At 54.3% G+C, this 22,920-nt stretch overlaps 1 protein-coding gene across 5 annotated transcripts; it reads right to left on the bottom strand.

Moving 5' to 3' along the window:
• Positions 1 to 488: 488 nt before the first annotated feature.
• LOC101801483 (uncharacterized) lies at positions 489 to 18,929 on the bottom strand. Of its 5 annotated transcripts, none has more exons than XM_072031894.1 (12): positions 15,542 to 18,929; positions 15,115 to 15,301; positions 13,848 to 14,065; positions 13,123 to 13,183; positions 12,737 to 12,832; positions 12,229 to 12,393; positions 12,003 to 12,128; positions 11,482 to 11,702; positions 11,270 to 11,298; positions 3,294 to 10,622; positions 1,731 to 2,942; positions 489 to 1,607 (listed from the first exon to the last, which is right to left on the bottom strand). In XM_072031894.1, exons 1-12 carry the CDS (start codon positions 15,679 to 15,681, stop codon positions 1,282 to 1,284), a joined length of 10,110 nt encoding a protein of 3,369 aa, XP_071887995.1. In that variant the 5' UTR covers positions 15,682 to 18,929; the 3' UTR covers positions 489 to 1,281. The 5 variants fall into 5 exon arrangements, with proteins under 5 accessions (XP_071887995.1, XP_071887997.1, XP_071887994.1 ...); XM_072031896.1 differs by having other exon boundaries at positions 490 to 1,607; positions 15,650 to 18,929; XM_072031895.1 differs by having other exon boundaries at positions 491 to 1,607; positions 3,294 to 9,104; positions 9,351 to 10,622; positions 15,115 to 18,928.
• Positions 18,930 to 22,920: the final 3,991 nt, after the last annotated feature.

Here is a 22,920-nt window from a genome sequence, read left to right as displayed (position 1 = left end):
CACATGCTTTGATGAGCAAAACTCACAAACTCAGGTTTTTGTGTGCTCCCAGATGTAGCAAAAAGTTCCTCTGTCCGGACCAGCCTCCCCCCCCCCCCCCCCCCACACACACACACAGTCCTGGTGTCCCCGATGGCCCCAGCTCCCCAGAGGACAAGGGATGCCACCAGAGGCAGCACGTGTGCACACCATCTGCTTGTGGGTGCACTCTGGGCTTAAAACCCACCAGATCTGCCCACTTCCTTCTGGTTGGTGGCGCTCTGTGTGCCCCTGAACAGAGGTGGCCGTATGTGTTTGTGAGCACTGAGGAAGCAGCAAGGGGAACAGCGACCAGGGCAATCACAGCTTGTCAATCCTCTAACCGCCAGGAATTTTGGAAAGAGGCCCAGCAGCGAGAACAGGAGGCCCATAATTCTCATGGTGCTACAATGGTGCCGTGCCCAGCGTCACAGCTTTTTGCCAAAGTAAAGCAAGGGAATGAACGTTTTGTTCCTGCCACCTCTGCACGGCAGAGGGCTGCAGCCCCAAGCTCCACCGCCCAGGATGGCGCCCGGGGCCCATCTCTGCACAGCTCTGGCCCAGCTCCTTTCTCCCACCAGGTGGTGGCATCGAGCGCACCCTGAGCATCCCCACCCGGCCGTGGTGGTGCTCCTGCGCCCAGTCCAACGCTCCCCGCTAGCAGGAGCTGGCTGGCACCTGTAGAGGGCAATATTTAGAAGGCATGGGGACAACGAGGTCCTCAGCCGTGCCAGAAGGTGAGATTTCCTACGGGTTTGTACCCCCAGGTTTGCACCTCTCGTGCACGTCAGGGTGTGCCCCGAATAGACCAACACAAACACACACACACCAAGGAGGGTTTCAAGCTTTTAGTTCCCAAAGAAAAAGGTCCCAAACGGCCTCAGTGGAAGGGCTCAGAGCAATACAAAGAAAGTCTACGGAAACAATAGCAAACATCACAATACAGACATAAAACAGAGGTGAGCCCGTGGTGAGCAGGTTACAGCACTCGGTGCAGGCAGAAGAGCGCCCAGGGTTGCAGGTGATGTGGGCAGATGAGCGGTGACAGGGGGCTGGGCCTCCAAAACAAAGGCAATGCCCTTGCAGATTTTTGCATGCAGATGTTATTGTGGTAGGGTTCTCTGGAAGAAGGCTGGGTCCCTGACTACATCCCCAGGCAGACAAGCATCTCCTCCCCCCGCGAGCAGGCCACCCTCCATCAGTCCAATTCCCAGCCCCATCCTCAGGACCAAACCATTCAAGTCCTCCACAACCTGAAATGCATCACTGATATTCCTCCTCCCCGAAGCTGCTCCTATGTCCAAAGCCAGACCCAATTCGGCCAGAATGAGAAAGGTCCCCAGACCTTGACCCCAGAGCACTAGAGCTATACCCTTCATGGACAGAACTGAAGGAATCCCCAGAGGTGGACACCTCACAATGAAAACCTTCCCCACCAGCAGATGTACAGGAACCATATCCTGAGCTACCACAACCTCCAGACATGGAGCCTCTCCTACCATAGTTGCCTCCAGAGCTAGAGCCTCCTCCATAGACTCCTCCTCCTCCACAGATGGACCCTCCACTGCCATAGCTCGATCCTCCATGACCTGAGCTTCCAGAGCCTCCAGGAATGGACCCACCACCTCCATAACTTCCTCCTATGCCAGAGCCAGAGCCTCCTCCTACTCCACAGATGGACCCTCCACTGCCGTAGCTCGATCCGCCATGACCTGAGCTTCCAGAGCCTCCAGAAATGGACCCTCTCCTGCCACAGCTGCCTCCAGAGCTAGATCCTCCTCCTCCTCCACAGATGGACCCTCCACTGCCATAGCTCGATCCACCATGACCTGAGCTTCCACCTTCACCCGATATGGACCCTCTTCTCCCACCAGAGCTGCCTCCAGAGCCTCCTCCTCCTCCTCCACAGATTGACCCTCCACTGCCATAGCTCGATCCGCCATGACCTGAGCTTCCAGAGCCTCCAGAAATGGACCCTCTCCTGCCACAGCTGCCTCCAGAGCTAGAGCCTCCTCCAGAGCCTCCTCCTCCTCCACAGATGGAGCCTCCACTTCCATAGCTTGATCCACCATGCCCTGAGCTTCCAGAGCCTCCAGAAATGGACCCACCACCTCCATAACTTCCTCCTATGCCAGAGCCAGAGCCTCCTCCTCCTCCACAGATGGACCCTCCACTGCCATAGCTCGATCCACCATGACCTGAGCTCCCAGAGCCTCCAGAAATCGACCCTCTTCTCCCACCAGAGCTGCCTCCAGAGCCTCCTCCTCCTCCACAGATGGACCCTCCACTGCCATAGCTCGATCCACCATGACCTGAGCTTCCACCTTCACCTGATATGGACCCTCTTCTCCCACCAGAGCTAGAGCCTCCAGAGCCTCCTCCTCCTCCTCCTCCTCCACAGATGGACCCTCCACTGCCGTAGCTCGATCCGCCATGACCTGAGCTTCCAGAGCCTCCAGAAATGGACCCTCTCCTGCCACAGCTGCCTCCAGAGCTAGATCCTCCTCCTCCTCCACAGATGGACCCTCCACTGCCATAGCTCGATCCACCATGACCTGAGCTTCCACCTTCACCCGATATGGACCCTCTTCTCCCACCAGAGCTGCCTCCAGAGCCTCCTCCTCCTCCTCCACAGATTGACCCTCCACTGCCATAGCTCGATCCGCCATGACCTGAGCTTCCAGAGCCTCCAGAAATGGACCCTCTCCTGCCACAGCTGCCTCCAGAGCTAGAGCCTCCTCCAGAGCCTCCTCCTCCTCCACAGATGGAGCCTCCACTTCCATAGCTTGATCCACCATGCCCTGAGCTTCCAGAGCCTCCAGAAATGGACCCACCACCTCCATAACTTCCTCCTATGCCAGAGCCAGAGCCTCCTCCTCCTCCACAGATGGACCCTCCACTGCCATAGCTCGATCCACCATGACCTGAGCTCCCAGAGCCTCCAGAAATCGACCCTCTTCTCCCACCAGAGCTGCCTCCAGAGCCTCCTCCTCCTCCACAGATGGACCCAGAGCTGCCATAGCTCGATCCACCATGACCTGAGCTTCCAGAGCCTCCAGAAATCGACCCTCTCCTGCCACAGCTGCCTCCAGAGCCAGAGCTTCCTCCTCCTCCACAGATGGAGCCACCACTGCCATAGCTCGATCCACCATGACCTGAGTTTCCACCTTCACCCGATATGGACCCCCTTCTACCACCAGAGCTGCCTCCTCCTCCTCCTCCTCCTCCTCCTCCACAGATGGACCCTCCACTGCCATAGCTCGATCCACCATGACCTGAGCTCCCAGAGCCTCCAGAAATAGACCCTCTCCTGCCACAGCTCCCTCCAGAGCTAGAGCCTCCTCCAGAGCCTCCTCCTCCTCCACAGATGGAGCCGCCACTGCCATAGCTCGACCCACCATGTCCTGAGCTTCCAGAGCCTCCAGAAATAGACCCACTGCCTCCATAACTTCCTCCAGAACCTGAGCCGCCTCCTCCTCCTCCACAGATGGACCCTCCACCGCCGTAGCTTGATCCACCATGACCTGAGCTTCCACCTTCACCCGATATGGACCCTCTTCTACCACCAGAGCTGCCTCCAGAGCCTCCTCCTCCTCCTCCACAGATTGACCCTCCACTGCCATAGCTCGATCCGCCATGACCTGAGCTTCCAGAGCCTCCAGAAATGGACCCTCTCCTGCCACAGCTGCCTCCAGAGCTAGAGCCTCCTCCAGAGCCTCCTCCTCCTCCACAGATGGAGCCTCCACTTCCATAGCTTGATCCACCATGCCCTGAGCTTCCAGAGCCTCCAGAAATGGACCCACCACCTCCATAACTTCCTCCTATGCCAGATCCAGAGCCTCCTCCTCCTCCACAGATGGACCCTCCACTGCCGTAGCTCGATCCACCATGACCTGAGCTCCCAGAGCCTCCAGAAATAGACCCTCTCCTGCCACAGCTCCCTCCAGAGCTAGAGCCTCCTCCAGAGCCTCCTCCTCCTCCACAGATGGAGCCGCCACTGCCATAGCTCGACCCACCATGTCCTGAGCTTCCAGAGCCTCCAGAAATAGACCCACTGCCTCCATAACTTCCTCCAGAACCTGAGCCGCCTCCTCCTCCTCCACAGATGGACCCTCCACTGCCGTAGCTTGATCCACCATGACCTGAGCTTCCACCTTCACCCGATATGGACCCTCTTCTCCCACCAGAGCTGCCTCCAGAGCCTCCTCCTCCTCCTCCACAGATTGACCCTCCACTGCCATAGCTCGATCCGCCATGACCTGAGCTTCCAGAGCCTCCAGAAATGGACCCTCTCCTGCCACAGCTGCCTCCAGAGCTAGAGCCTCCTCCAGAGCCTCCTCCTCCTCCACAGATGGAGCCTCCACTTCCATAGCTTGATCCACCATGCCCTGAGCTTCCAGAGCCTCCAGAAATGGACCCACCACCTCCATAACTTCCTCCTATGCCAGAGCCAGAGCCTCCTCCTCCTCCACAGATGGACCCTCCACTGCCGTAGCTCGATCCACCATGACCTGAGCTCCCAGAGCCTCCAGAAATGGACCCTCTCCTGCCACAGCTCCCTCCAGAGCTAGAGCCTCCTCCAGAGCCTCCTCCTCCTCCACAGATGGACCCTCCACTGCCATAGCTCGATCCGCCATGACCTGAGCTTCCAGAGCCTCCAGAAATGGACCCTCTCCTGCCACAGCTGCCTCCAGAGCTAGAGCCTCCTCCTCCTCCACAGATGGAGCCTCCACTTCCATAGCTTGGTTCACCATGACCTGAGCTTCCAGAGCCTCCAGAAACCGACCCTCTTCTCCCACCAGAGCTGCCTCCAGAGCCTCCTCCTCCTCCACAGATGGACCCTCCACTGCCGTAGCTCGATCCACCATGACCTGAGCTCCCAGAGCCTCCAGAAATGGACCCTCTTCTCCCACCAGAGCTGCCTCCAGAGCCGCCTTCTCCTCCTCCTCCTCCACAGATTGATCCTCCACTGCCGTAGCTCAATCCACCATGACCTGAGCTCCCAGAGCCTCCAGAAATGGACCCTCTCCTGCCACAGCTCCCTCCAGAGCTAGAGCCTCCTCCTCCTCCACAGATGGACCCTCCACTGCCGTAGCTCGATCCGCCATGACCTGAGCTTCCAGAGCCTCCAGAAATCGACCCTCTTCTCCCACCAGAGCTGCCTCCAGAGCCTCCTCCTCCTCCACAGATGGACCCAGAGCTGCCTCCAGAGCTAGAGCTTCCTCCTCCTCCTCCACAGATGGAGCCACCACTGCCATAGCTCGATCCACCATGACCTGAGCTTCCACCTTCACCCGATATGGACCCTCTTCTACCACCAGAGCTGCCTCCAGAGCCTCCTCCTCCTCCTCCTCCTCCTCCACAGATGGACCCTCCACTGCCGTAGCTCGATCCACCATGACCTGAGCTCCCAGAGCCTCCAGAAATGGACCCTCTCCTGCCACAGCTCCCTCCAGAGCTAGAGCCTCCTCCAGAGCCTCCTCCGCCTCCACAGATGGAACCTCCACTGCCGTAGCTCGATCCTCCATGACCTGAGCTTCCAGAGCCTCCAGAAATCGACCCTCTTCTCCCACCAGAGCTGCCTCCAGAGCCTCCTCCTCCTCCACAGATGGACCCTCCACTGCCATAGCTCGATCCACCATGACCTGAGCTTCCACCTTCACCTGATATGGACCCTCTTCTCCCACCAGAGCTAGAGCCTCCAGAGCCTCCTCCTCCTCCTCCTCCTCCACAGATGGACCCTCCACTGCCGTAGCTCGATCCACCATGACCTGAGCTTCCAGAGCCTCCAGAAATCGACCCTCTCCTGCCACAGCTGCCTCCAGAGCCAGAGCTTCCTCCTCCTCCACAGATGGAGCCACCACTGCCATAGCTCGATCCACCATGACCTGAGTTTCCACCTTCACCCGATATGGACCCCCTTCTCCCACCAGAGCTGCCTCCTCCTCCTCCTCCTCCTCCTCCTCCACAGATGGACCCTCCACTGCCATAGCTCGATCCACCATGACCTGAGCTCCCAGAGCCTCCAGAAATAGACCCTCTCCTGCCACAGCTCCCTCCAGAGCTAGAGCCTCCTCCAGAGCCTCCTCCTCCTCCACAGATGGAGCCACCACTGCCATAGCTCGATCCACCATGACCTGAGCTTCCAGAGCCTCCAGAAATCGACCCTCTTCTCCCACCAGAGCTGCCTCCAGAGCCTCCTCCTCCTCCACAGATGGAGCCGCCACTGCCATAGCTCGACCCACCATGTCCTGAGCTTCCAGAGCCTCCAGAAATAGACCCACTGCCTCCATAACTTCCTCCAGAACCTGAGCCGCCTCCTCCTCCTCCACAGATGGACCCTCCACCGCCGTAGCTTGATCCACCATGACCTGAGCTTCCAGAGCCTCCAGAAATGGACCCTCTCCTGCCACAGCTGCCTCCAGAGCTAGAGCCTCCTCCAGAGCCTCCTCCTCCTCCACAGATGGAGCCTCCACTTCCATAGCTTGATCCACCATGCCCTGAGCTTCCAGAGCCTCCAGAAATGGACCCACCACCTCCATAACTTCCTCCTATGCCAGAGCCAGAGCCTCCTCCTCCTCCACAGATGGACCCTCCACTGCCGTAGCTCGATCCACCATGACCTGAGCTCCCAGAGCCTCCAGAAATGGACCCTCTCCTGCCACAGCTCCCTCCAGAGCTAGAGCCTCCTCCAGAGCCTCCTCCGCCTCCACAGATGGACCCTCCACTGCCGTAGCTCGATCCGCCATGACCTGAGCTTCCAGAGCCTCCAGAAATGGACCCTCTCCTGCCACAGCTGCCTCCAGAGCTAGAGCCTCCTCCTCCTCCACAGATGGAGCCTCCACTTCCATAGCTTGGTTCACCATGACCTGAGCTTCCAGAGCCTCCAGAAACCGACCCTCTTCTCCCACCAGAGCTGCCTCCAGAGCCTCCTCCTCCTCCACAGATGGACCCTCCACTGCCGTAGCTCGATCCACCATGACCTGAGCTCCCAGAGCCTCCAGAAATGGACCCTCTTCTCCCACCAGAGCTGCCTCCAGAGCCGCCTTCTCCTCCTCCTCCTCCACAGATTGATCCTCCACTGCCGTAGCTCAATCCACCATGACCTGAGCTCCCAGAGCCTCCAGAAATGGACCCTCTCCTGCCACAGCTCCCTCCAGAGCTAGAGCCTCCTCCTCCTCCACAGATGGACCCTCCACTGCCGTAGCTCGATCCGCCATGACCTGAGCTTCCAGAGCCTCCAGAAATCGACCCTCTTCTCCCACCAGAGCTGCCTCCAGAGCCTCCTCCTCCTCCACAGATGGACCCTCCACTGCCATAGCTCGATCCACCATGACCTGAGCTTCCACCTTCACCCGATATGGACCCTCTTCTCCCACCAGAGCTAGAGCCTCCAGAGCCTCCTCCTCCTCCTCCTCCTCCACAGATGGACCCTCCACTGCCGTAGCTCGATCCACCATGACCTGAGCTTCCAGAGCCTCCAGAAATCGACCCTCTCCTGCCACAGCTGCCTCCAGAGCCAGAGCTTCCTCCTCCTCCACAGATGGAGCCACCACTGCCATAGCTCGATCCACCATGACCTGAGCTTCCACCTTCACCCGATATGGACCCCCTTCTACCACCAGAGCTGCCTCCTCCTCCTCCTCCTCCTCCTCCTCCACAGATGGACCCTCCACTGCCATAGCTCGATCCACCATGTCCTGAGCTTCCAGAGCCTCCAGAAATAGACCCACTGCCTCCATAACTTCCTCCAGAACCTGAGCCGCCTCCTCCTCCTCCACAGATGGACCCTCCACTGCCGTAGCTTGATCCACCATGACCTGAGCTTCCACCTTCACCCGATATGGACCCTCTTCTACCACCAGAGCTGCCTCCAGAGCCTCCTCCTCCTCCTCCACAGATTGACCCTCCACTGCCATAGCTCGATCCGCCATGACCTGAGCTTCCAGAGCCTCCAGAAATGGACCCTCTCCTGCCACAGCTGCCTCCAGAGCTAGAGCCTCCTCCAGAGCCTCCTCCTCCTCCACAGATGGAGCCTCCACTTCCATAGCTTGATCCACCATGCCCTGAGCTCCCAGAGCCTCCAGAAATGGACCCACCACCTCCATAACTTCCTCCTATGCCAGATCCAGAGCCTCCTCCTCCTCCACAGATGGACCCTCCACTGCCGTAGCTCGATCCACCATGACCTGAGCTCCCAGAGCCTCCAGAAATGGACCCTCTCCTGCCACAGCTCCCTCCAGAGCTAGAGCCTCCTCCAGAGCCTCCTCCGCCTCCACAGGTGGACCCTCCACTGCCATAGCTCGATCCGCCATGACCTGAGCTTCCAGAGCCTCCAGAAATGGACCCTCTCCTGCCACAGCTGCCTCCAGAGCTAGAGCCTCCTCCTCCTCCACAGATGGACCCTCCACTTCCATAGCTTGGTTCACCATGACCTGAGCTTCCAGAGCCTCCAGAAATCGACCCTCTTCTCCCACCAGAGCTGCCTCCAGAGCCTCCTCCTCCTCCACAGATGGACCCAGAGCTGCCTCCAGAGCTAGAGCTTCCTCCTCCTCCTCCACAGATGGAGCCACCACTGCCATAGCTCGATCCACCATGACCTGAGCTTCCACCTTCACCCGATATGGACCCTCTTCTACCACCAGAGCTGCCTCCAGAGCCTCCTCCTCCTCCTCCTCCTCCACAGATTGACCCTCCACTGCCATAGCTCGATCCGCCATGACCTGAGCTTCCAGAGCCTCCAGAAATGGACCCTCTCCTGCCACAGCTGCCTCCAGAGCTAGAGCCTCCTCCAGAGCCTCCTCCTCCTCCACAGATGGAGCCACCACTGCCATAGCTCGATCCACCATGACCTGAGCTTCCAGAGCCTCCAGAAATCGACCCTCTTCTCCCACCAGAGCTGCCTCCAGAGCCTCCTCCTCCTCCACAGATGGAGCCGCCACTGCCATAGCTCGACCCACCATGTCCTGAGCTTCCAGAGCCTCCAGAAATAGACCCACTGCCTCCATAACTTCCTCCAGAACCTGAGCCGCCTCCTCCTCCTCCACAGATGGACCCTCCACCGCCGTAGCTTGATCCACCATGACCTGAGCTTCCAGAGCCTCCAGAAATGGACCCTCTCCTGCCACAGCTGCCTCCAGAGCTAGAGCCTCCTCCAGAGCCTCTTCCTCCTCCACAGATGGAGCCTCCACTTCCATAGCTTGATCCACCATGCCCTGAGCTTCCAGAGCCTCCAGAAATGGACCCTCTTCTACCACCAGAGCTGCCTCCAGAGCTAGAGCTTCCTCCTCCACAGATGGACCCTCCACTGCCATAGCTCGATCCACCATGACCTGAGCTTCCACCTTCACCCGATATGGACCCCCTTCTCCCACCAGAGCTGCCTCCAGAGCCTCCTCCTCCTCCACAGATGGACCCTCCACTGCCGTAGTTTGATCCACCATGACCTGAGCTTCCACCTTCACCCGATATGGACCCCCTTCTACCACCAGAGGTGCCTCCAGAGCCTCCTCCTCCTCCACAGATGGACCCTCCACTGCCATAGCTTGATCCACCATGACCTGAGCTTCCAGAGCCTCCAGAAATGGACCCTCTCCTGCCACAGCTGCCTCCAGAGCTAGAGCCTCCTCCAGAGCCTCCTCCTCCTCCTCCACAGATGGAGCCGCCACTGCCATAGCTCGATCCACTATGACTTGAACTTCCAGAGCTCCCATACTTGGACCCACCACCTCCAGAGCTTCCTCCAGAGGCAGAACCTCCTCCTCCACAGATGGAGCCGCCACTGCCGTAGCTTGATCCACCATGTCCTGAGCTCCCAGAGCTTCCGTACTTGGTTCCACCGCCTCCGGAGCTTCCCCCTACTCCAGATCCAGAACCTCCTCCTTTGCAGATGGACCCTCCACTTCCATAGCTCGATCCTCCTTGACCTGCACTTCCAGAACTCCCGTACTTGGACCCACCTCCTCCAGAACCTCCTCCTCCTCCACAGATGGACCCTCCACTGCCATAGCTCGATCCACTATGACCTGAGCTTCCAGAGCTCCCATACTTGGACCCACCACCTCCAGAGCTTCCTCCAGATCCAGAACCTCCTCCTTTGCAGATGGACCCTCCACTTCCATAGCTCGATCCTCCTTGACCTGCACTTCCAGAACTCCCGTACTTGGACCCACCTCCTCCAGAACCTCCTCCTCCCCCACAGATGGACCCTCCACTGCCATAGCTTGATCCACTATGACCTGAGCTTCCAGAGCTCCCATACTTGGACCCACCACCTCCAGAGCTTCCTCCAGATCCAGAACCTCCTCCTTTGCAGATGGACCCTCCACTTCCATAGCTCGATCCTCCTTGACCTGCACTTCCAGAACTCCCATACTTTGACCCACCTCCTCCAGAGCTTCCTCCTTCTCCACAGATGGATCCTCCACTGCCATAACTCACACCCCCAGGTTCTGAGCTTGCACCCACTCCTCCCTTTTCTGACATCGAACCTTTCCTTCCAGAGTTTTTTCTACCACCAGAGTTCATCCCTCCCTTCCCTGTTTTCACATCACCGGAGTCTCTTCCAAAGCCACCAGCAGAACTCACAGTGTGTTTAACAATACCTGCAAGGAATGAAAACATATCCACCTCATTTTTTGGCTGTAAGTATTATAAGCAAAATTCATATATATATATATATATATATATATATAATGGCTGTCACCATAGCTTCTCTAGTATTCATAATGGTATCAGTTTGTATTGTCAGCAAGGTTCTTAATTTATCATTATAGTAATGAAATTTTGCCTGATCTGGTTCTGGGTCTTATGGCTTGACCAGCTTATGTTTTACATGACCTGTCTTACACTGCGAGTGAACATACAGTGCAGCCTTTTCTTTTAGGAAGGAAAGCACTGGTCAGTCTTTCCTTTAGCTCCTACTTTCATAGATTTGAAGACTTTTTTTTTCATTTAGTTCTGACATTTTAGTTCTGACCGTATGGACATTCTAAGTGATATATTTCCTGTTTCCTAGAGATTTGGTTCAATTTAACTGTTAAGTTCAAAATTTAGTAGATCAAGATTGACACATACATTAGCATATAACTGTGTATGTACAAGCATGTACACACCCTCTCAGAAGGGAGTACCATTTACTTTGTTTCCCTAGGGAAGTAATGTAGAAGCACATGGGGTTGTTCTGGTGCTGCTGACAGCAGAATTGTAACAGTGCCCTTAAGAAAGCAAAGCAAAACCTCAAGATACTTACAGATCGTGGCTGGTGCGCCTTCTTGTATCCTGTGGATGAAAAGCAGCACTGAGACGATGCAGCCAATAAATACAAAAGTAAGCCTAGGCTCTATCAACAGGCTGAAAAATCTCATCCCTTAAAGGCAGCAGTTCTCCTAAGTGATGGGTGAGAGGATGGGACAGAGTGCACAGCACGGCTGCTCGCAGCCAGGGGGAACAGCCTGTACCTACCTGGTCTCCTCCTCCTCGAGCAGTGACCTGTACATGGCAATTTCAATATCTAGGGCCAATTTCACATTCAGGAGCTCCTGATAATCATGAAGAATTTGAGCCAGGTTATCTCTGGCCTGCTGCAGGGCGTTCTCCAGCTCCTGAAGCTTTCTCTGGCCGTCTCTGACAGCAGAGCTCCCACGCTGCTCAGCATCCTTAATGGCTTCTTCATGTTCAGCGTTCTGCAGAGGGCACAGAGAGAATGCATCTGTAGCCCTCCAACAGAACAGGGATTTTCCAGCTCTCCCGCCTCAGTGACAGAGCTCAAACAATACAACACCTGATTAGGTTAATCAACTCAAATTACAACCCGGTGTAGACACCCAAAATCTAAATCTGCTTCATTTTGAAGACCAAATATCATCTCTAGGTTTGCCTCCAAAGGACAGGCTGCATTGAGCTGAGTGCAGGGCAGGCTGCGTTTAGTCCCCGTGTAAGAATGACCTGAATAGTTCGGTCTTGTTGGAAAGTATCAGCTTTACCTTTTTCCTTACGATTTCAATTTCCGGTTGGAGTCTTTGGATCTGCCTGGTAAGTTCCTGGATTTCCTGGTAACTATTCTTTAGTTGCTCCCGTTGATTTACCCACATGTTCTGAAGGTCCTGGTACTGATGTGCAGCAAGAAGAGAACAGAATTTTTGGTTTCTGGGCCAAGGAACCCCAAGCCAGGCACGGACTTGCCTCCCTGCCTAGATGATGCCTACTCACCCTGCCTCGGTACATGGCATCTACTTCAGCTTTGCTTTTCTGAGCAATTGCTTCATACTCCTGCCTGACCTCCTCAACGACGCCATCCATGTTCAGCTCCCTGTTGTTGTCCATGGACAGAACAATGTTGGTGTTGCCAGCCACTGTTTGCAGCTGGGACAGCTCCTGCGAGGAAAACAAGATTTGGGATTTCAACAGCCAACTGAGCAGTTCAGGCCCTGTTAGGAGGAACAACACGGGACCTCGGGACAGTTACCACCAGAGTTCCCCTGCACGCCCCAGGTCCTATTGATCCACCACCAGCTGTAATTGTCAAGTGTCTCTTCCAGCCTTCATGACATACCTGCCCCCTTCCTCACCCACAGATAAACAATTTTATTAGATGTAAGGCCAAGGATGACCCACTCTGCAACACCACCCTAAACACAAAGGGGAATTTTCCTGAAGCCTCCAAAGATGCGTGTGCTTCCTGACCCAAAGGGAAGTTTTTAACCAGAGGCATACTCACAGCATCATGCAAGCATCTGAGGAACTCAAGTTCCTGCTTCAGTATTTCCACCCGAACTTCAAACTCCATCTTCCCCATGTAGGCACTGTCCAGCTCCTGCAAGAAAAAACACAGACTCTTATGTGTCTTTGATGGCAAACTCTCCACCAAAATGCTATTCTTGCAAGACTTGATAATATTTAATTAAGCCCTCATTCCCGGAGTCAGAGAATCTCAGCTTCATTTGAAAATTTCTCTCCTTGCTTGCAGTGAGATCTGGTTTTATATTACTCCAGTTAGAGGAGTTCAGTTAAGCAAAACCTCCACTGTTGCAAACCTCATCAACCATCCAGTTGCTGTTTTATTTCTGAGGCTTTGAGTTAACTCAGCGTCCCGCATTACTTCACCTTTTTAAGTTCCACAAACTCCTCTTCCTTGGATGTGCGCTTGTTGATTTCATCCTCAAATCTATCACAGCAGAGAAAAGAAATATGTAGCTCATTGCCTGTCTTAATTTTTCAGTCAAGTGGCTCAGAAAGCAAATGGTATGGCCCAAACAGTGAATGTGTCAAGCTTTTATTTAACTTCATTTAATTTCTGGCAGCTGCAAAACCATTGGCAAACCCTCTGCACAGGCATAAGCTACGTCAACAGACAGAACATGCTGTGCATCATCTACCATGCCCTCGTGACTTCAAACTCGTTTCATGTAGACAAGCATTATGTCTCTTGGGTGCCACTGAGCCAGCAGAAGTGACTCTTCTCAACTTGCCCCCCTGCTCAGCTCTGTCCCTCCTCCCCCTGCCTCCAGGTTTACCAAACCCCTGCCAGGGAAGCAGGGGTGAGGGATCCAGGGCTGCTCGCTGCCTGGGGGAGGCAGGGCATGAAGGAGGACCAAAAGGATAAATCCACAGATTTATCCTGTCACTGCGCTGGGTTCTACCCCCACCAGATCCACTCTGCTCTTCCAGCTTCAGCATCCCACAGTGAACCTGCCGCAGAGCAGTGCTACAGTGACTACAAAACACTTGAAGGCAAGAACCTAAGCCATACCATCCCAGAGCACAATTATCACCGCTTTGGAAAATCCCAGCTCTACAATCTGCCTTTTCCCAGTCTTGAGATCATTCACCTCTTTTTGTAATCTTCAACCAGCTGAAGCATATTATAGGCTTCTGGATCCAGCTGCTCCTTCTGGCTCTGGAGCGTCTCCAGCTGCCTCTGCAGGTTGCTGATGTATGACTGGAAGAACGTGGCGATGTTCCTGCTCTCCTCCGGGTGGGAGCTCTGCTGCTGCAGAAGTTCCCACTTGGTCATCAGGGCCTGGTTCTGCCGCTCCAGACATTGAACCTGGAAGGCAAAGCAGAGGAGTATGGCAGCAGCACATAGGCAAGAAGAAACAACCCCTTCACAGACCACACAGGACCACTCCATAAATACCTCTCGCCTTAGAGAAGGGGATCAGAAAGACCTACACTGTGCAGAGCTGGCATTTTTGGAAAACTAAAGGGACAGCAAAAAAGGTTGTAAGCTGGGAGCTGACATCCAGAACGTTCCAAAAAAAAAAAAAAAAAAAAGAAAAAGTCAAAGGTGCTCCTATTTTTTTAGCAATAAGCTTGCTTAAAATAGCTGGGTGTAACCAAGGAGTTTCTGTAAGGTGATACAAGAAGCCCTTATGTCTTCACGTGGGACAAATAACACCAGCTTCCACCCCGTACAGAGACTCACGTGAACACCCAAACAGAGGCACATGCCAGGTCCATGTGGGTGGAAGTGTTTTTCTGGATGTTTTGATCCCGTGCCTGTGAGTAGGAATGGCTGGGAAGATAAGACTGCACGTAGAGGTGGAGGCGTTGGGCATAACGCAAAGAAAGGTAAAGAACAACGTGGGGGCCACCGGCCACTGGGAAGAGGCTCAGGGCTCCAAGCAAAGGAGTTACTCTCTGCTTCATGGTCGGTAGAAATGTGACTTTTGCTTTGCTTGGGAAAAAGAAACAGAACATACCAAGGATGTCCAAGTCTACCACCCGTTCCTCTTGCTAGCACAAACAATTCTGGAGCCCCAGGACACAACTAGCCATGTACATAACCTTTTCCTCTAAAGGGAAATGAGTTACGATGTCGGTGACATCCTGGCGGTTTGTTATTGTCTTGCCACAAAAGACAACTCAGAGATACTTATCCCAGGGCTAAATGTGATTCATGCAGAAGCATTTATAGCAAGCTATTAACAACTTCACACCAGCGTAAGGGAATCCAGGGGAATTTTGGGGCAGAGGATGCAATGTAAAAGGGGATCAGATGCCTGAATCAGGTGTGTCCCCACGTCTCGTGGGCACTGAAGCACCCCTGCTGTTCCCCCCTCCTGGATAAGAAGTCCAAAAAGAACAGGGACTCACCTTATCGATGAATGATGCAAATTTGTTGTTGAGAGTCTTAATCTGTTCTTTCTCATCTGACCGCATCCTCTGGAACTCGGGGTCAACTTGTACTTGTATCGGCCTCAGCAGGCTGGTGTTGACGCGGACTTCCTCGATGCCTCTGCTGATGCCAGCATGTCCAAAGTCCCGTCCAGCCCCTTGCTCGCTAAAGGCAAGGCCAAGATATCCACCACGTGCCCCTCCGCCTGGTCCTCCTCCGTACACGCTACCACCACTGTGAAAATCTCCCACAAAACACCCTCTTCTTCCAAAGCCCCTATCAAAATATCTCCCACCACCGAACCCCAGGCACCTGCCATATCCTCCTTCTCCTCCATAGCCTCCACCGGGATAAACATTCCTAAACCCTCCGAGGCTGTGGAGACTCCTGCTGCCGTACCCATACCCGTAACCACCGCATCTCTCCTCTCTGTCGCCTTCCCAATGGCTCATGGCAGCCGCGCTCCTCCCACTCCCCAGTGTGCCGCAGTGAGCAGAAGAAGAGCTGAAGTACCCGTCCCCAAATCTGGAGAACTGGTGGCTCATCGCGCTGCTTTCGGAGTGTTAGGGCAAGATGAGCAAGCAGGTGGGGATGGTGCAAAACGGGAGCAGAAACGAGTGAAGGATCCTCAGCTCCTCTGCTGGGGTGACAGAAGTTCTCCTTTATATGATCTGGGGGAGTTAGCCTCCATTCCGTGGTAATTAGCAGGTCTGTTAATATTGTTATTGGATTGGTTCATCAGGCAGCAATTAATGGGTGCTTGAATAGGGGACGGAGTAAACACCACACACCAATGGAGGAATTGTGAAACTATCCAAATCCTGCTTGACTCATGAGCTTTGCTCAGACGAGATTTCCTTATCTCATTAGCCTGCCCTCCATCATTAATTACAACTCGCACAGTTGTCCATATGCATTACCATGGTTTGTCCTCTCTTGAATTTCCCCCCCGCTTTGGGCATTTCATTTTACGAGACGTGAGGTCTTGGTATTGCCCTCATAGTGACTTGGGCTGGGGTCGACCCACCTTGCTTCGTGCCATCACCCAAAGTAAGTGCTACACAAAGCAGGCTGCGTCCTGCTGCTCACACCACTGAAAGCCTCCAGCTTTGACTAATATCTCATAAAAGTGAGCAAAATCCAATCCAGAGTCTCCAGAAGCACGGGTCGAACAATTTCCATGGGACAAGCTCCTCTCCCTGGTCCCTCGCACAGCTTTTGAATGCACTGGGCTGCACCTCGAGAGGATGCGCCTCCTCCCAAGGGTGCTGGACCGAGCCCCCCAGGTACGTGGGTTACGTGGCCAGGGCTTCACAGACCCCACCCTGGGTCCCTTGGGAAGAGACTCAGAACCCCCTGAATGGGAGGTTTGCAGGGAGAGCTGAGGTACTTACAAGTGAGTGGGCTGAAACCTTGGAGCATCATTAGGCTCAGTAGGGGATTAGCACAATGCCAGATTTGCTTCCAGCTGCACCAGGCCACTGCAGGCACCTCACAAGGAAGTGCTGCACAAAAAACAGTGCCCACACAAAACCGGTGCCCTAAACTAACGCACCAGTTCCCCACGCAAAGCAAACCACGTGGCTGATGAAACATGCAGAAGCTCTGCACTGCTCTCCGAGGCACCAGCATCCCACAAACCCTGCAGGAGGAGCAGCCATCCTGCCCCGCGTGCCGTGTAAACTGGGCTGCTGCTGGGACCAGCACTGGTATGGCCCAGCCCCAGCACTGCATGGCCTCAAAACGGCTCAGCCTTGGCACAGCTCAGCCTCAACACAAACCAGCCTTGGCACGAATCAACCTTGGCACAGTGGCCCCAGCCACGCCTGGACCTGCTGAGCTGGCTGCAGAAGCAGTGATGCGTCTGGGCTCAGAGATGCTCGTGCATCCTGCGGAGGAAGGAGATGCCTCCTGCTGCCCCGCAGCCAGTTGGCATCACTCTCAGACGCCTCCGAGTAGCTCTGACACTTCACAGGAAACAGCAAGGCACACGTGGACCAAAAAGAAACAGCAGGAGAGGTCCCAACACGCATAGACCACAAGGACCACAGACCCAACACGTCCTTCCCTTGGGGGTGGATGATGCCGAGTCTGTCGGGGCGTGAGGCCCTTCAGGGGCCACGTGAGTCCCCCGGTTCTTTGGGTAGGGGGTTGAAGCAAATTAAAATAGTATCCAAAAGATGTCCAATTTACTGCCCAGTCTGCTTCTCGTGCTCAAGGAAATGGATCTACTCTTGCAAAGGACCATTTAATCCACCCAAAATAGAAAGCTTAAATGGCTAAGATAGGCCAAGGAAGAAAAATGTGCAAGATCTTCTTCTGGTCACCCAGGGACACAAACCAATGCCCTTTACAAGCCATGTTCGATGAGCACTGCAAGGAAATTGGCAGCCACTGGACACACAGCAGTATGGTACAGTAGTCCATTAATAAATACAGTACTTAAACTTAATAGCAGTGCAGATGGAAGAGATAGACGCGCATACACGGGATTGAAATTGCAGATCTTGAGCACTGATTGCCTAAATACCTGTGTAAGTAGAGCCCTCAGACACCCAGGAAATGGGACTGGGGTCACTTAGGCACACCTATAAAAATGCTTCTTGTCCCACAGACTTTCGTTTTCCCCCACCTTCCATCGTCAGCACCAACGACAGCCATGAAGAGGCTGGAAGGGAGGAAGAGGAGGAAGAGAAGCAAAAGGGCCCCACATCAGGGCATGTGCGGAGACAGGCAAATTGCCAGCCCAGCACACCAACACCACGAAGCTTCCTGGAGAGGAAAGTTGGGAGGTCTGGGTGCCCCCTAAGGCGGAATGGCTTTGAGACTGACAGAGGCTGGCAACAGGTCCTGCAGGCTGGGAATATTTTTGGGGGGGAAAAACACTCATTTGCCTCAGTAAACAGAAGTGCCTTGTGGAAACACACCAGTTCCATAGTGCAGAACCAGGGTGGGAAGTGATGGAGCCCAACAGCACCAGGAGCTGCTCCATGGTGCAGATGCACAGAAGTAACCTGAGGACAGCCCCACATCTCTGCTGGCACATGGGTGGTTGCCTTTTGGGCTGAAGAAGGCCAGAAAATGGGATTGGGTGGAGACCAAGACACCAGGGGATCAGCCTGTAGGAGGCTGGAACCAACACTCAAGCTCACAAGGACAGCATCAGCCAGGCCAAGGGCTCTGGGAGCATCATCCCTCCCTGGGGCTTCAGAGCGGGTGCTCAGCTCCAAGAAAGCCAAGGCCCTGCAGGATGGAGCCTCTCCATGTCCTTCCCTGCCTCCTCTCTCCTGCAGGATCTGCTTTGCACGAGGTGGGCAGCGCTAGGGCTCCCTTTCAGCCTCAGGTCTGGACCAGCAGGTATTCTTCTGGTACACATGCAGCATCGCTTCGCCTTGCAGACCCGTTAACAAGTGACTAATGGCTAATTATTGCAGGGTAACAGGAAGGTAAACAAGTCTATAACTTAATTTTAACCACCTATAATATTAAATGATCTATTCTGAAAATACTAATCATAATTATAATATCTCTTAATCTCTTACTTCCCCTACAAGAATGTGAAAGTACCAATTTAACACAATGTGTGAAAATAATGAAGTCATTTTTCTACTGCTGTTACTAACTGCAGTGAGTGGATGAGGCAGAAGTTTGTTGCTTTCCTTACTTTACTTTATGCATCTGCACTTGTGAGGAGGTAGCGCAGGGCTGCTCTGATGCCCTGGAGCTGGGGTGTGCTGTGCTGGAGCCATGCAGAGATGAAATCTCCAAAGGGTTTCAGGAGAAATAGAGACGAGCTGCAGAATATTAATTAAAATAAATAAATAAATAAATAAATGGAAAAATGAGCTTGAGGAGGAAACTGGATTGAACTCTAGGTTAAATGTGCCAAGTGCCATGAAAAACCCCAACTTCTTCCTGTGTGCAGCTGCTCCTCAGCAGGCAAACATCAATGTAAAAGGCACCCATGACACAAATAAAGGAAAAAGATAATGGCCCCAGGAGTTGCAGCCCCCCAGGAGTCTGAGCTCTTGGGGCTGGCTTCCAGCAGCTCCCCAGGGCCAGCAGCCAAAGTGAGCCCGGTCCAAGCTGTGACCCCACACTGTGCCCAGCAGGACTTCCACAAAACCCAAGGAAACCCAGGAAATGCTGGAAACCTGCTCAGTGGGCCTGTCCTGTCCAGCTAGGTGGGGGATCAGCAGCTCTCAGTGGGAGAGAGCACACTGAAAGAGTCACAGCAGGCAGCCAAAGGCACTGCTTGTGATGGGAGCAATTTCAATAACATCCTTCCCACCCCAGTAGGAAGTTGAAACAGCTGGAAATAATTCTGGCAGATGTTCAGAATCCAGTAAACAATGTGATTAGCAGCCGGTAAAAGAAGTGGGTCCCTGTACTGCCTTCATTGTGCGGAGTGTCATTACAGTTGGGAAGGTCACCACACCCACACCATCATGCCTACGTCCCACCTGGGCTGGCCTCCCGCTTGGTTAGAGCTGATAATTAGTCTAATCAAGGTCAGACTTTGATCAATTGAGTAAATCACTCTTTTGAGTTATTGGAGCCTCAATTGCTGTCATTAGCTCTGCAGGAGCAATAACAGCACCCACAGGACAACAACGCCGGTGGAGAACAGGCAAACCAACACCAAGTACCAGAATTTTGGTTCTTCTTAGACTAGACCTATGCCCAGCAAGGGAAGGCTCCATCAAAAGGTCACGTAGTGTAAGCACCTTGTGGTGCCCAACTCTAAAGGCATTTTGTCTCATTTGTCCCTATTTTGTCTAATCTTGCCATGCTGAGCTGCTGCTCAAAGCTGTCCCTTATCAAGAGGAGCTTCCCAGGAAGCATCCTCTCCTGCTTTCTTCTCTGCTCACACGTTGTCACCAAATGGCTCTCCTCCTGAGCCCCAGCTGTTTTGGCTTTCTTCTGCTGCACGTTGCAGGGAGACAAGCAGCAAACTCTGGGCAGTAAGGAGTAGCTGAGATGTGTGCGCATGTACAAGTTTTCTACAACACACTTGATGTCCTTTCTGAGCCCTCTAGTGGCACCTGCCACAGTCAGTGCCTTGAAGTCCTCTCAGAGCCATGAACTGCACAGCTCAGTGCAATTCACCGAGTCCTCAGCCCAGCCACAGGATGCCCCGGGACTGAAGCACCTCGCTGACGATGCTCTGGTAGCCTGATGCTACCACCCATCACTGCCCCACCACGAAATAACCCTCCTGCCCAGAAAAAGGACCTGGCAACCTGCTGCGGGCTGCCACAGCCCACCACAAGACTTCACATGGGAAAAGTCACGGCTCCCACCTTGCCGACAGGAGGCAGGAGTTTTGCTGGGGTCTCAATTTGCTCCTTCCATCGGCACCTTCTGAGCCCTGGTTTTGACACTGAGGCTGTGGGGTGCCAGCAAACCTTGGACCACAGTGACTTTGTGCATGGCAGCAGAGGTGGCAGAGGGGATCTGGCCTCTCTTTTCCCCCAAAAAACAATGTTTTCACCAGAAATTTGCTATACAACCAAAGCACCCTCCCAGCTGAGGACCTCTAACACTGCCATCCCCTCATCACAGGAGAAATACCTGCCACGGGGGGCCCTTCGTTCCCTTTGCTATGTCTGCAAGGAGCTGGGCTTGACTGGAGAGGCGAGAAGGGAGCGATCCAGGCCAGCTGATGGGCTTGGCTCCTTGGCTGCCAGCCCAGCCTCTGCTCCAGCAGGCTCCCAGCACCTGCGGAGGCGCAGACAGCACAAATGCCTTGCTGGAGGGACTCCAGAGGGAGCTTTTTGGGGGAGGGAGGGAGGCGGGTGGCTCTGGGGACCCCCAGGACCAGCGCGAGGTCTGTGCCTGGGACAAAGACCCAGCTGAATCTGGACACACGTCAAGCCCTCTAAAGACGAGGCAAGGCTGAGGACCAGCAGCTCAGACAGACCTGTCACAAATGTAGTTATTTATTGGCAATGCAATGCCTCACTTGTCCTTTCATCCATCTGTCAGCAGGCAGCAAAGCACCACACACAGTCCTCCCTTTAGGTAGTGTTTTTCTCAACCACCTGAAGTTTGCATCTCAGCCTGGCCCATAATTTTCAGGGCAGCCAATTTGTCGTCGTCCCGGAGTGTGCGAGCACAGGGCACACACACGGGGTGTGTGTGTCCCTGCGCAGGCTGCAAGCCCTCTGCTGGCACCCAGTGACCGTGTCCCTGCTGTCTTCATCAGCACGCCGTGCCACGGGAGGCGTGGGTTGGCTTCAGCCCATGGTTAGCAGCGGGCATCGTTGTGCCACAGCCGGGGTGCTCAAGTAGCAATAGAGATGGTCAGAAAATGTGGAGTGTGGGGTCATGAGCGCAAACCTAAAGGAACATCAGCCAGTCCCCAGCGTGAGCATAGGAGCAAGACAAAGGGCACAGAAGCACCAAAATCCAAGCCAGTGAGTGTGAGGAAGAAGAGGAGGAAGGGTTGCTGGCAGCACTGGGTGCAGGTGATGTGGTTGCCAGAAGTTCAGTAAATCAAAATTCCCTCCTGTCTCCTCCCAAGGCCAGATACTTGATGGATGATGGAGCATATACACAGGTCAGCTGAGGTTTTCTGCTGAGTATTTGAGCTATTTTCAAACTTGGACAAATAGAGTTGAAGGTGACTGAGCTGGGGGTGCTGCCATTCCTGTTCCAAGAGGAGATAAGGGACCGAAGGATGCTGGTTTCTGCGTTCAGCCCCAGCTCCCTGTGCTTCAGCTCCGCCCTGAACATCCCATCCTCCAGGACTCCGAGGAGTCCTGCTGCTCAGGACACATGAGACAGGTAAATACAGCATCAAGGATGAGGAGGCAGATTACCCCAGGAGACAATGATCCCATCCTCTTCACAAAGCAGAGTCCCTCATAAAAGCAAATGCTGCCTGCTCACCAGCTGTCCGCTGTCCCATCCAGTGCAAAGTGCGTGAGTCTTCCCCGTGCTTGCTCAGTGACCAACCCAGGGGAAGCAGTCCTGGTAGCTCCTGAGGCCCTCCCATCATAAACACGATTAGCGACAATTAGAAACTCATTACAGCTCTAATTACAGCCAATATAAAGCCATTTGAATTCATTCCTCAATAAGCTCATAAAACTTGGCACCTATTGTATTTCTTTCCGAGTCCCAATGTAGACAACTCACACCCTGGGCTGGGTAACGCGACGGACACCGACCCACGCTGGTTCCCTTCCCCTGAGTGCGGCCGTCCCAGCATCCGGGGCTGTCTTCACCCTCAGCAGGTCCTGATCCCCCTGACCCCCCTGACCCCCCTGATACCCCCGCATTGGAGGAGGGCTCGGGGTCCCACAACCCATGTCCAGTTGTCCCCTGAGCCGCAAGGCGCCCACCACCAGTGGTCTCGGACTGAGCCAGTTGGATACTGGGAGGGCCAGCAACCTGCATCTGCCAGCCCCAGGTTACCTGGACTGGGTGATGGAGACTCAGTATGAAATCCTAGGACTGTGACATTTGCCATCTCACATTAAATGTCAGTCTTTGCAAGTGAAAAATGACCCGAAAATGCAAGCGGGTTCTTGTGAGCACCTAGGCAGAGCCCACAGGATGTCCCTGGGGGCACAGAAGCACACGTCCTTCTTGCAGAAAACCTTACAAATAACCCTCCCTGAAACAAGCCTGTATACTTTCATCCTATTTGCCCAAAATGGCAACACCTTGTGTCCCCCCCCCAAAAAAAAAAATGTTAATAATTGAAGCAAAATCACTGCTCAGTGAGGTTGAGGCTGTTTCGCAAGTGAGTTCACTTCTCTCAAAGCAACCCCCTT

The sequence above is a fragment of the Anas platyrhynchos genome, chromosome 34 (assembly GCF_047663525.1).
Source record: "Anas platyrhynchos isolate ZD024472 breed Pekin duck chromosome 34, IASCAAS_PekinDuck_T2T, whole genome shotgun sequence".
Taxonomy (NCBI): Eukaryota; Metazoa; Chordata; class Aves; order Anseriformes; family Anatidae; genus Anas; species Anas platyrhynchos.
The sequence above is the reverse complement of the archived record's forward strand: the minus strand, read 5'-3'. Positions and strand labels throughout refer to the sequence as shown.

Bases quoted from the DNA above. Each gene is read 5' to 3' on its own strand.
- LOC101801483 (XM_072031893.1), bottom strand. From the start codon at position 15,681: ATGAGCCACCAGTTCTCCAGATTTGGGGACGGGTACTTCAGCTCTTCT. The intron at 13,184-13,847 runs GTGAATGATCTC...CTGCTGTGATAG, and splicing joins GTTGAAGATTACAAAAAGAG to ATTTGAGGATGAAATCAACA. The intron at 12,833-13,122 runs GTGAAGTAATGC...TTTTTCTTGCAG, and splicing joins AGTTTGTGGAACTTAAAAAG to GAGCTGGACAGTGCCTACAT.